Raw genomic sequence first — 13,323 nt, forward strand, 5'->3', positions numbered from 1 at the left:
GGTTAGGTTAAAGCTAATCGTTCAGATGCAAAATATGGATCCTGGTGAAGTTACAGTTTCAGACACATGTAAAGCAGTAAAGTTGAAAGTGAAAGTTCAGATACAATTAGAAATTTCTGGTTAAAACGCTTTCCTATAATGCAAAGATAGGATAGCCAACAGTGCCAGAGTCTGAATCTTACCAGTTGTTGTCTGCACAAAGAGCTGAAGACCTAAGTTATTGTTTGGATTCACGACCCAATGATTACTTGTGGCTGTAATATCGAATACCAACCACCCTTCCTCTGCAGCCCAGATAGTCCTAGAATCCAGGGGAAACAAGTCGGACTCACTGAAAGAAAATAAAGCCATATGCAATTTCTTGGTAAACTGTATGAAAAGGTTACCTCATTTAGTTCTTAATTTATTTTAGGTTAGTCCCAAATACATATTTCATTTAGTACACATTTCTTCAATGACACGTGAAAAAGAATGCTTTGCTGAGCAGCAAGGAAGATGATTGTGGTCCTTAGATATCGATCATTTTAGCCTCAGAAAATCAGTGCTGGAGTTCCTCAACGTATGTCTTAAGTCTCTGAAATTTTCAGATGCTTGATTAATGCCTACCTTCAATGGAAAGTCAGAGTGAGGACGTTCACAAATATTTGCATAATTTTATAAGTCTCAATTTCACACTTCCTCAGAAGGCATCACAAAAGTGGCCTATGCCCATATACCACAAAACTTGGGCAACATGCAGGGGCTCATAAGTGGCAAGAGCCAGGCATGGGTCAGGCAATGACCATCTCCAGCAAAAAAGATAATCCAACAAAGCTTCCTTTATAAAGAAAGTATAATACTGCGAATACTGAAAATCTTAATTCAGAAGCTCCTGGAAATACTTAGCAAGTAAGTCTGCCTCTGTGCATGGAAACAGAATTAGTACAGAGAGATCTGAGTGTTTCAGTATATTAATCTCAAAATGTTAGCATTCAGAAACAGCACGTAATTAGGAAAGCAAATGGCATGTCGGCTTGTGTTGCATGGGAGATTAAATCTATTGTAGAGAGGTCTTGCTATAGTTGGAAATGACATTGGTGAGATCATATATAGACTGGAAAGGAATAATTTGATTTGATTGGAGATAGTCATCATGGTTTTGTGAAGGGTAGGCCATGCCTAACTAACCTTATTGAGTTCTTCGAGAAGGTGACAAAACAGGTGGATGAAAGTAAAGTGGTTGATGTGGACTCCAGTAAGGCATTTGATAAGGTTCTCTGCAGTAGACCATTGAACAAAATACAGAGTTTCAGGATTGAAGGTAATTTAGTGAATTGGATCAGAAATTGGCTAGCTGAAAGAAGACAGAGGGTGGTGGTTGATAGAAAACGTTCATCCTGGAGCTCAGTTACCAGTGATGTGCCGCAAGGATCTGTTTGGGGACCACTGCTTTTTGTCATTTTTATAGATGATCTGGATGTGGGCATAGAAGGATGAATGTGCAGATGACACTAAGGTAAGTAGAGTTGTAGATAGTGCTGAAGGATGTTGTGGGTTACAGAGGGACATTGATAAGATGCAGAGCTGGGCAGAGAAGTGACAAATGGAGTTTAATGCAGAAAAGTGTGAGGTAGATCACTTTGGAAGAAGTAACAGGAATGCAGAGTACTGAGCTAATGGTAAAATTCTTGGCAGTGTAGATGAATAGCACTTGGTGTCCAGGTGCATAAATCCCTGAAAGTTGCCATCCAAGTTGAAAGGGTTATTAAGAAGGCATATGATCTGTTGACGTTTATTGGTAGGGGGATTGAGTTTCAGAGCCATGAGGTCATGCTTCCGCTGTATAGACACTGGTAAGGCCACACCTGGAGTATTGCATACAGTTCTGGTCACCGCATTATAGGAAGGAAGCTTTGGAAAGGGCTCAGAGGAAATTCACTAGGTTGTTGCCTGGTATAGAATGAATGTCTTTTTAAGGCTGTTTTCATTGGAGAGAAGAAAGTTGAGAGGTGACTTATTGGGATGTATAAGATAATCAGTGGGTTAGATAGGTTGGACTTGAGAGCCTTTTTCCTTGGATGGTGAAGGCTAACACAAGGGGACGTAGTGTCCTGAAGGAAGACCTCTATTACTTTTGAAGCGCTTCATAAAAGGTTCACTTGGCTGATTCCTGAGGTGAAGGCGTTGCCTTATGAGGAAATGTTGAGCAAGTTGGGCTGATAATCACTGGAATTTAGAAGAATGAGGGGTGATGTTATTGAAATATAAGACTCTGAGGGGACTTGAGAGGTTGGATGCTGAGAAGATGTTTCCATTTGTGAGTGAATCTAGAATTTGGAGCACTGTTGTAAAATGTTGTGTTTTCCATTTAAGACAGAGATGAGAGCAATTTCTCCTCTCAGAGGGTCAACCATCTTTGTAATTCATGTCCGCAGAAAACAGTTAGAGGCTGAGTTACTGAATATATACAAAGCTGAATAAGACAGATTTTTGACCTTGGTGGAGTCAAAGGTTATAATTAACAAGAGAGTGGAAACAATCAGATCTGCTATGTTGCTACTGTAAGGTGGACCGTGCTATTTGGATTCAAAAGCATGTCAAAGTTTGGAAATTATGTAACAATTAATTCACCTCCTGACTCCCCAAAACCTGCCCACAGGTACAAGGCAGGAGTCAGGTGTGTGATGAAATATTCCCCTCATGCCTGAATGAATGCAGCTCCAACAACATTGAAAAAGCTTGGCACCATCCAGGACAAAGCTTGACTGGCATAGTACCCACCACCTTAAACATTCATTCCCTCTTCTAGCGCACACAGTGGCTGCAAAGTATAACATTGTGATACCTTCTCATATCCATGAACAGCCAAATAGAATCTATGTTGCTGACAGACTTGTGGTTAAACAAGGGCCATACTGTGTGAGAACATAGTCTACCTGACATCTAGCTCTTAAAGGCAGTCTAAATCTCTAAGGGCAAGCTCCACTAAATCAAAGGAGGATACCACTCAAAATCCAGCCTCTGTATTTCCACTTTAAGACTATCGCTATCCTCTTCAGTGTTCACAACAAATCCAAGTTTTGTGTTATCCCACGTTGAAATTCTGCCCTACATAGCTGAGATTTGAACATACACATTAGGAGCAAGGGTAGGTTATTTGGTCCCTTTAGCCTGGCCCACCATTTGATAAGATCATGGTAGATCAAATTCTGGCCTCAACTCCACTCTCATGTCTATTCCCCAATGCACTTTAACTCCCACGTCAATCAGAAATTCTGGTGCAAGCTTAAAACTATCCAATTACTCTTCCTCCACTGTTCTCTGCTGAGGAGAATTCCACAAGTCAATGACTCCCTGTGTGAAGACAGCCCCCTAATTCCAGTCTTAAATAAATGAACCTTATCAATTTTTGAGACGATTTGTAGCTCAGATTGATGATAAGTATGTAAGTTTGCTCGCTGAGCATGAAGGTTTGTTTTCAGATGTTTCATCGCCATATTAGGTTACATCATTAGTAAGAGTCTCCGGTGAAGCACTTGGTGCTATATCCCACCTCTTTATTTATAGGTCTTGGTTTCTTAAGGGGGGTGATGTCATTTCCGTTTCTTTTTTTCAAGAGAAGGTAGATAGGATCTAAATCGATGTGTTTATTGATGGAAATCTGGTTAGAATGCCATGTCTCTATGAATTCTCATGCATGTCTTTGTTTCACATGTCCTAGGATGTGTGTGTTGTCCCAGTCAAAGTGGTGTCGTTCTTCTTCTGTATGTATAGAAACTAGTGACAGTGGGTCATGTCTTTTGTGAAGAACCTTATTTTTAAATTGCATCACTTAATTCAAATCTTACCCAGAAGGGGAAGCATCCTCTTGGCATCCACCCTGTTAGTTCCTTTCTGGATATTATGTGTTTGAACAAGACCACCTCTCATTGTTTTAAAATATCTCTGATACAGACCCAACATGCACAACCTCTCCAACCAATATCCTAGGAATGAGACAAAATAAACCTTTTTGACTTGCTTCTCATAATATTAACTCTTTCTCAAATAAGGAGTCCAAAACTGTATACAGTACTTTAAATTTGATCTCATCAATACACCATCCAACTGTAGCAAAACTTCACTCCTTTTAAATTCCATTGTCCTTGTAATAAACAACAACATACCATTTGCCTTCCTTATCACTTGTTCTACATGCATGCTAAATTCCTGTGATTCGTGTACCAGGAAATCCAGATTCTTTTGTAACGCGTAGTTTTGCAAACCGTTTTATTCATTTATATTAGGGCTAGGCCAGCATTTATGGTCCATCCCAGAGGGCAGTTAACAGTCAACCACATTGCTGTGGATCAGGAGTCACATGTAGTCCAGATGACGTATAGATGGCAATTTCCTTCCCTAAAGATTATTCATGGACTTAGATGGGTTTTTCCTACATTCTGTCCACACAAGACAGGACTATTCCAGCCTGGCAAATGACTGCTCAATAATCCACAATAATCTCTTCATTGATGCTCATTTTTGATTCTTCTAGGACCATTTAGCTCCTGACCTCATTACAGCCTTGGTACAAACCAAGGTAAGAGAGCTGAATTCTGGAGATGGAATGACTGCCTTGTGGAATCAAGGAATTCCAGGATAATTTAGGTGAATTGGAAATTGGGAGGAATCTGTCTATTTGTTGAAACCATATCTAGCACAATTGAAGGTGCTTATGATGAGAAGATTTGTAGCTTGTTGTTGTGGTTCTGTTCACCGAGCTGGGAATTTGTGTTGCAGACGTTTCTTCCCCTGTCTAGGTGCTTATGGTCATTGGAGGTCAGTCACTTCAGCCCAAGGAGATCAATATAGGAGTTCCTCAGGATGTTGTCCGAGGCCCAACCAAATTCAGCTGCTTCATCAATGACCTTGTCTTCCAATATCTTTCAAGGCAGGGATGTTTATTGATCATTGTAAAATATTTGTTTCCATTTGGAATTTTTCAGAGAACAAATCTGTTCTTGCCCTCATGCTGGATGTCTTAGATAAAATCTAGGCCTGGTTTGATAAACATACCACACAAGTGCTGGACAGTGTCTGTAACAAGTCTAATGACCCATTATGCCAATAAGAGAAATACATGCATTCCATAATATACAGCCAGTCAGTATTATACAGCTAGTTTTGTGATATCTATCGGATATTTGATACTTACTGTGCACTACACATAGTGCCCAATAGTCAGCTTAAATATTTAATAGTCAGGAACTGAATTCTTTAATCTCATATCGCTTTGGCTTTAAAATGTCAGTTTGGATTGATATCAAATCAAATGCAGCCTTGTACCATCTTTCAAAGTTCAATGCAGATGTGATCACGTGTGGATGTTTAGTTGACTCCATTCACTTAAAATTGAGGATCGCAGTAAATGGAAAATATTCACAACTTGCCAGCACAGTGCATCATCCCCTCAATGGTAGTACATGCATACCTTTTAAACTGTAAACTGATAAATGTGCCTTTCAAGGAAAACAAAGCAGTGTTTGTTTTAGTGACCTATACAAAGATTTGGCAGCAAAGCTTCAGTGTTTAGTGCTCAGTTGGGATGTGTTTATTGATGCAGTAATAAAAATAACATTACCCATAGTGCACCTCAGCAGATTTTGCCATAATTTGTCACCTGTGTCTGATTTTATTCACAAAACCAAGTAACTCAACTTGGGGCTCTGATATTGCAGTGGGCCAGGAAATATGGGTTCAAGTCCCACTTGCTCCAGAGGTGTGTAGTAACATCACTGAAAAAGTTGATTAGGAAAAACATACAAATAAAAACTCAACATTAGGGTCTTGTGGTGTAGTCCTAGTGTTCTTATCTCTGAGTCAGGTGGCCTGGATTCAAGTCCCCACTGCTCCAGAGGTATGTAATAACCTGAAATAGGTAGATTGGAAAATAGCTGAATAATTCAACTACCTAATTCCAATTTCAATCTTGCAGTTGAAGGCCACCTGATTTATACTAGAAGTAAAGACTCAATGAGAACAATAGATCAGCGGTATCAAAGAAATTTATGTTGTTGTGGTAGTATTCCTACCGCTGGACCAGAAGGTCAGGGTTTAAATCCCACTTCAAAACTATAGACCAGTGAGCTTGACGTCAGTAGTGGGCAAGTTGTTGGGGGGAACCCTGAGGAACAGGATTTACATGTATTTGGAAAGGCACGGTCTGATTAGGGATAGTCAACATGGCTTTGTGCATGGGAAATCATGTCTCACAAACTTGATTGAGTTTTTTTCAAAGAATTAACAAAGAGGATTGATGATGGCAGAGTGGTGGACGTGATCTATATGGACGTGATCTATAAGGCTTTCAATTCCCCATGGGAGACTGGTTAGCAAGATTAGATCGCATGAAATACAGGGAGAACTAGCCATTTGTATACAGAACTGGCTTGAAGGGTGGTGGTGGAAGGTTGTTTTTCAGACTGGAGGCCTGTGACCAGTGGAGTGCTACATGGATCAGTGTTGGGTCCGCTACTTTACCTCACTTATATAAATGGTTTGGAGATGAGCATAAATGGTACAGTTAGTAAGTTTGCAGATGACACCAAACCTGGTGGTGTAATGGACAGCGAAGAAGGTTACCTCAGATTACAATAGGATCAAATGGGCCAATGGGCTGAGTGGCAGATGGAATTTAATTTAGATAAATGCGAGGTGCAGCGCTTTGGGAAAGCAAATCTTAGCAGAACTTATACACTTAATGGTAAGGTCCGAGGGAGTGTTGCTGACCAGAGACCTTGGAGTGAAAGTAGAGTTGCAGGTAGATAGGATAGTGAAGAAGGCATTTGATATGCTTTCCTTTTTTGGTCAGTGCATTAAGGATAGGAGTTGAGAGGCATGTTGCGGATGTACAGGATATTAGTTAGGCCACATTTGAAGTATTGCATGTAATTCTGGTCTCCTTGCTATTGGAAGGATGTTGTGAAACCTGAAAGGGTTCAGAAAAGATTTACAAGGATATAGCCAAGTTTGGAGGATTTGAGCTATAGGGAGAGGTTGAATAGGCTAGGGTTGTTTTCCCTGGAGCACGAAGGCTGAGGGGTGACTGTAAAGAGGTTTATAAAATCATGATGGGCATGGATAGGATAAATGGACAAAGTCTTTTCCCTGAGGTAGGGGAGTACAGATCTGGAGTGCATAGGTTTAGGGTGAGAAGGGAAAGACATAAAAAAGACCTAAGGGGCAAATGTTTCATGCAGAGGGTTTATCAAATGAGCATACCAGAGGAGTCTGGTGGAGTCTGGTACAATTGCAACATTTAGAAGGCATCTGGATGGGTATATGAATAAGATGGGTTTAGAGGGATATGGGCCAAGTGCTGGCAAATGGGAGTAGATCGGGTTGGGATATCTGGTCAGCATGGACGAGGTGGACCAATGAGTCTGTTTCTGTGCTGTACATCTCTATGACTGTATGTGTTGGCCACAGAGGCAGGTCATTAGGTATTCAAACAGATTGATTAAAAAAAAATTATATTTTATTTACAAGATGCAATGTAGCAACTGACCAAAGTTCCTCCAACAGTGTCTTCCAAACTTGAAACCTCTACCAATTAGAAGAACATGGGCAGTAAGTGCATGGGAACATCATCAACTGCAAGTCTTCCTTCAAACCACACAAAATCCCGATGCTTTGTTATTCCTTTGCTATCACTGGGTCAAAAATTCAGGACTCCCTTCCTAACAGCATTGTAGGTATCCCTACACCATCATGGGGAACAGTGATATGAGAAGATGTGGGTGTCGATCACCAGATGACATTCAGTAGGGTGACACGTTGAAGAGTTATTGTACCAGATCGGAATTCATGGTATTGAGGTTAATGTATTTGCATGGATTGAGGATTGCTTAACACAGAAGACAAAGATGCTGAATTAGTGGATTGTTTTCACATTTAAAAGATATAACTCATGCAATGCCGCTAGTATCAGTCCTGGGGTCTTAATTACTTAGCATCTATTTCAATGACTTGGAGGAGACAGATATAATGTACCCAAATTTGCTGATGTTACAAGAATAGGTGGCAGGGCATGTTGTGATGAATACATAAGGAAACTGCAAGGGTATATAGGTATTAATAGCAAAAAATGATAGTGGGTAGTAGGCGCAGAATCTTTGTGAGTAGAGTTGAGGAACTGCAAAGGAAAAAAAACCCCGATGGCAGTTGTGTGCAGGCCTCCTAGCAGCAGTCAGGATGTGTGACAGAACATAAATCAGGAAATAGAAAAGCATTTAAGAAAGGCACTGTTATAATAATTACAAGGGACTTCAATATGCAGGTGGACTGAAAAAGATCTGGTTGGTAATGGATCTCAAAAAAAGGAATTTGTAAAATGTCTACAAGATGATTCTGGGAGCAGCTTGTGGTAAAGTTTACAAGTGAATAGGTAATTCAGGATTTGGTGATGTGTAATGAGACAGAATTGGTTAGGAAGGTTGACTTGAAGGAACCCCTAAGGGCAGTGACCATAATATGATTGAATTCGCTCTGTGATTTGAGAGGAAGGTGCTAGAATCAGATGTAACAGTATTACAATTGAGTAAAGGGAATTTCAAAGACATGAGAGCAGAGCTAGTCACTTAATTGGAAGGAGAGCCTGGTAGGGAATACAATGGAGCAGCAATGCCAGGAGTTTATTGGGGTTAATTCAGGAGGCACAATAGTAATTCATCCCTTGGAAGAAGAAACATACTAAGGGGACGATTAGGCAACATTAGCTGACAAGGGAGGTCAGGGCAGCATAAAAACAAAAGAAAAAGTATACAATATGGTGAAGATTTGTGGGTAACCAGGGAATTGAGAAGCCTTTAAAAACCAGCTGAGGACAACGAAAAAAGCAATAAAGGGGGAGAAGATCAAATATTACAGTAAGCTATCTCATAGCAGGAAAGAAGATTGCAAGCGTGTTTTAGTTAGAAAAAGGTCAAAGAGAGGCAAGAATATACATTGGATTCCTGAAAAATGAGGTTGGCGAAGTAGCGATGGGGAGCAAAGAAATGGCGGAGGAACTGTATAGGTACTTTGCATTAATGTTCACAGTGGAAGACACCAGCAACATACTTCAAGAGAGTTGGGGGTCAAAGGTAAGCATAGTAGCCATCACTAAGGAGAAGGTACTGGAGAATCTGAAAAGTCTGAAGTTGGATAAATCACCTGCACCAGCTGGATTACACTCCAGAGTTCTGAAGGAGTTAGCTGAGGAGATTATAAAGGCATTAGAGATGATCTTTCAGGAATCACTGGAGTGCCCCAGAGGACTGGAAAATGACAAAGTAACACCCCTGTTTAAAAAGGGAATGAGTCAGAAGGCAGGAAATTATAGCTGGTTAGCCTGACCTTGATCATTGGTAAGATTTCAGTATCCATTGTAACAGTTGAAATTGTGGAGTACTTGGAAGGGCATGGTAAAATAGAGCAAAGTCAGCATAGCTTCATCAAGGGGTGATCATGTCTGCAAAATCCGTTAGAATTCTTTGAGGAGTTAACAAGCAAGTTAGACAAAGGAAAGCCATTGGGTATGATCTATTTCAATTTCCAGAAGGCCACATAGGAGACTGATGAATAAAAAAAGAGCCCATGGTGTTAGGGGCAAGATACTGGCATGGATAGAGGATTGGCTAACTGGCAGAAGACAGAGATTGGATGAAAGGGGTCTTTTTCAGAATGGCAACTGTAGACTAGTGGAGTTCTGTAGACGTCAGTGTTGGGAGCACAACTACTCACACCATACATTAATGATGTGAATGTTGGAACTAAGTGCATCGTTGCTAGGTTTGCACATGACACAATAGACAATAGGTGCAGGAGGAGGCCATTCTGTCCTTCAAGCCTGCACCACCATTCAATATGATCATGGCTGATCATCCTTAATCAGTATCCTACATCCTTAATCAGTATCCTGATAAGTGAAGGGACAGGTAGTCTTGAGGAAGCAATTGGGCTGCAAAAGAACTTAGACAGGCTTGGAGAGTGAGCAAAGAAGTGACAGGTGGAAATAATGTGGGAAAGTGAGGTTATGTGCCATGGTGGGAGGAATAGACAACTTTTTAAATGGGGAAAGGCTTCAAAACTCTGAAGCACAAAGGGACTTGGGAGTCATAGTTAAGGATTCTCTTAAAGTTAACATGAATGTTCTGTTGGCAGTTAGGAAAGAAAATGCATTGTTAGCATTAATTCAAGAGGTTAGAATACAAGAGCAGGGATGTATTACTGAGGCTGTATAAGGCTCTGGCAAAATTGCATTTGGAATATTGTGAACAGTATTGGGCCTCGTATCTAAGGAAGGATGTGCTGGTATTAGAGGGGGTCTGGGGCGGTTCACATGAATGATCCCAGGGATGAAGTGCGTGTAATGTGAGGAGCAGGTGAGGACTCTGGATCTGGACTCGATTGAGTTTCAAATGATGCTGGGTGGAGTGGTTCTCTTTGAAACTTATAGAAAATTGAGAGCCCTGGATAGAGTTGACAGAAAAAATTTCCATTAACATTTTCTAACATGCGGAAGCCTTGGCTGATATTTTTGCACCATAGTTAGCAATGGTTGAGGTCCCGGAATACTGGAGGATAGTGAATGTTCTACTATTATTCATGAAAGACTCCAAAGAAAAGTTTGGGATCTATAGACCAGTAAGCTTAATATCTGTGGTGGGTAAGTTACTTAAGAAGAATCTGTGATAAGATATACATGCTTTTGGAAAGACAAGGTTTGATCAGGAGTAGTCAACATGGCTTTGTGAGTAGGAGATCATGCCTCACAAATTTGTTAGACTTCTTTGATAAAGTGACCAGGAAGATTGACAAGGGCAGGGTGGTAGACATAGTCTATATGAATTTAAGTAAGGCATTTTTTAGATTAGATTACTTACAGTGTGGAAACAGGCCCTTCGGCCCAACAAGTCCACACCGACCCGCCGAAGCGCAACCCACCCGTACCCCTACATTTACCCCTTACCTAACACTACGGGCAATTTAGCATGGCCAATTCACCTGACCCGCACATCTTTGGACTGTGGGAGGAAACCGGAGCACCCAGAGGAAACCCACGCAGACACGGGGAGAACGTGCAAACTCCACAAATTGAACCCGGGTCTCAGGCACTGTGAGGCAGCAGTGCTAACCACTGTGCCATCGTGCCACCCACATTTGATAAGGTTCCACATGGTAGGCTGTTCTGGGAGGTTAGATCACATGGAATCCAGGGTGAGCTGGAAAAGACATATAAAATTGGCTTAATGATAGGAAGCAGAGGGTAGTAGTGGAAGGATGCTTGTCAGACTGGAGGTCTGTGACTAGTCGAGTGCCTCAGGGTTGGTGCTGGGCTCATTGTTGTTTGTTATCTATATCAATGATTTGGATGAGAATGTACAAGACATGATTAGTAAGTTTGCAGATGACACTAAAGTAGGTGGTATCATGGACAGTAAGGAAGGTTATCAGAAATCACAGCAGGACCTTGAGCAGCTGAGGGAGTGGCCTGAGAAATGGCAAACAGAGCTTATTATAGATGTGTGAGCTCTTGCATTTTGGAAAGTCAAATCAAGGTAGGAGTTTCATGGTGAATGGTAGTACTTTAAGGAGTGTAATGGATCAGAGTGAATTAGGAGTTTAGGTTCACAGTTCTCTGAAGGTGGAGTCACAGTTCGACAAGGCAATGAAGATGGCTTTTGGCACACTAATCGTTATCAGTCAGGGCACTGAGTATAGAAGTTCCGAAGTTGTATTGCAGCTGGTACAGGATGTTGGCGAGGCCATACTTGGAGTATTATATTCAGTTTTGATCACCTTGTTATAGGAAGGGTGTTATTAAACTTGAAAGAGTGCAGAAGAAATTTACAAGGATGTTGCTTGGACTCAATTGTCTGAGTTATAGGGAGAGGTTGGACAAACTATGACTTTTTTCTTTACAACATAGGAAATTGAGAGGGGACCTTATAGAAGTGTATACGATCATGAGAGGCATAGATAGGGTGAATACACTCAGTCTTTTTTCCAGGGTGGGGGAATCGAGGACTAGAGGCATCAGTTTAAAGTAAGAGGGGAAAGAATAAAAGGGAACCTAAGGGGCAACTCAGGTGTTCCAATCTTGAACTACCAGACATTGTTACAGAAATAGTACGTTCCTCTCAGGGGTTAGTGAATGTTTGAAATTCTCCAGCCCAGAGAGTTGTGGAGGCTAGATTACTATAAGTTTTTAAAGAGGAGATAGATAAATGTGGAGAAGTTGAGGACTATTTCTGAGCTAGCACAAAAGAGGTTTGGGATAGATGATCTTATAGAATGACAGAGCAGGCCTTTAGGAATGAATACTTTACTCTAGCTCCTGGTTATGATGTCCACATCTTGATGTAAATTATGTGAGATAATCAGAGGATCTCCATTTCCTTTAAAAGTGAATTATGTCTTTAACAGATCATTGGGTACAGCTGGAACTACTTGGTCAGATGTCTTTCCAAGTTAATCATCACCTGATATGATAGAATACTAATTTATAAAATATGTATCAGCATGATTTGATAGTGTGAAGAGTTTGGTGGGAACAGTCAGGTTTAGCTCCTAGTAAGAAGATGTATATGAATAATTAATATGTTAAATTGTCTTCAAAAGTAATATTTTCTGCCCCAACTAAAACTGAGCCACTAGGACACATTATTTATCTAACGGGAAATTGTTTGCACATACTTCTTTGATTTAGCCAGCCAGATGTTCCAGTCTGGGGATAGTTAATGCTGGGAATCTGTCATCTTATATTTATTTCCAAAAGAGTTTCATATTAGTCTAATGCCTTGGCATTCGTAGATCTAATGACATGTTGTACTCTCATGATGGTGAGGTTGTACAATGCAGCAGACTGCAACAGTTTTTGACAAACAATCAGGGTTCTTTGAGAGTATTTCAGACACTGGAGGTTTTGTTTAAATATTAATGTTTGCTCAGTCACACTTCATATAACAACATGTTACTTTCATGTTGTGCATCAGAGTCATGAGTTAAGTGACCAGCTAACAGGAGTTGAAAAGTGTGGTGCTGGAAAAGCGCAGCAGGCCAGGCAGCATCCGAGGAGCAGGAGAATTGATGTTTCAGGCATGAGCCCTTCTTCAGGAATGAACCAGCTAACAGCCCTTGATACCCAGTAACCAGTTTCTGGTTTATGGTACTGGCTCAAATTCTGATGGTACTGTCTACCACTGCAAAATGAAGGCATTATGACTGCTACCAGAAGAATGAACCATCTGGCTGCATGATGTGCTATGTTTGTTCAAACCTGTGCTGGTTGACTACCTGAGAGAGTGAAATCATTTTCTGTTG

The 13,323-nt window shown here is 40.8% G+C and overlaps 1 protein-coding gene across 2 annotated transcripts in view; it reads right to left on the bottom strand.

The window, feature by feature from the left end:
• The window catches only part of bmp7b (bone morphogenetic protein 7b), a 164,051-nt gene that overhangs the window by 24,792 nt on the left and 125,936 nt on the right, over positions 1-13,323 (bottom strand). For both annotated transcript variants that reach the window (XR_009645463.1, XM_060835925.1), the window contains exon 3: positions 183-331. Coding sequence is in view for 1 of the 2 variants with exons in the window: in XM_060835925.1 (XP_060691908.1) it covers positions 183-331 (149 nt within the window). In the remaining variant the exon portion in view is untranslated. The remainder of the gene's footprint in view (positions 1-182; positions 332-13,323) is intronic.

This window comes from Hemiscyllium ocellatum, chromosome 15 (genome assembly GCF_020745735.1).
Source record: "Hemiscyllium ocellatum isolate sHemOce1 chromosome 15, sHemOce1.pat.X.cur, whole genome shotgun sequence".
Classification (NCBI taxonomy): Eukaryota; Metazoa; Chordata; class Chondrichthyes; order Orectolobiformes; family Hemiscylliidae; genus Hemiscyllium; species Hemiscyllium ocellatum.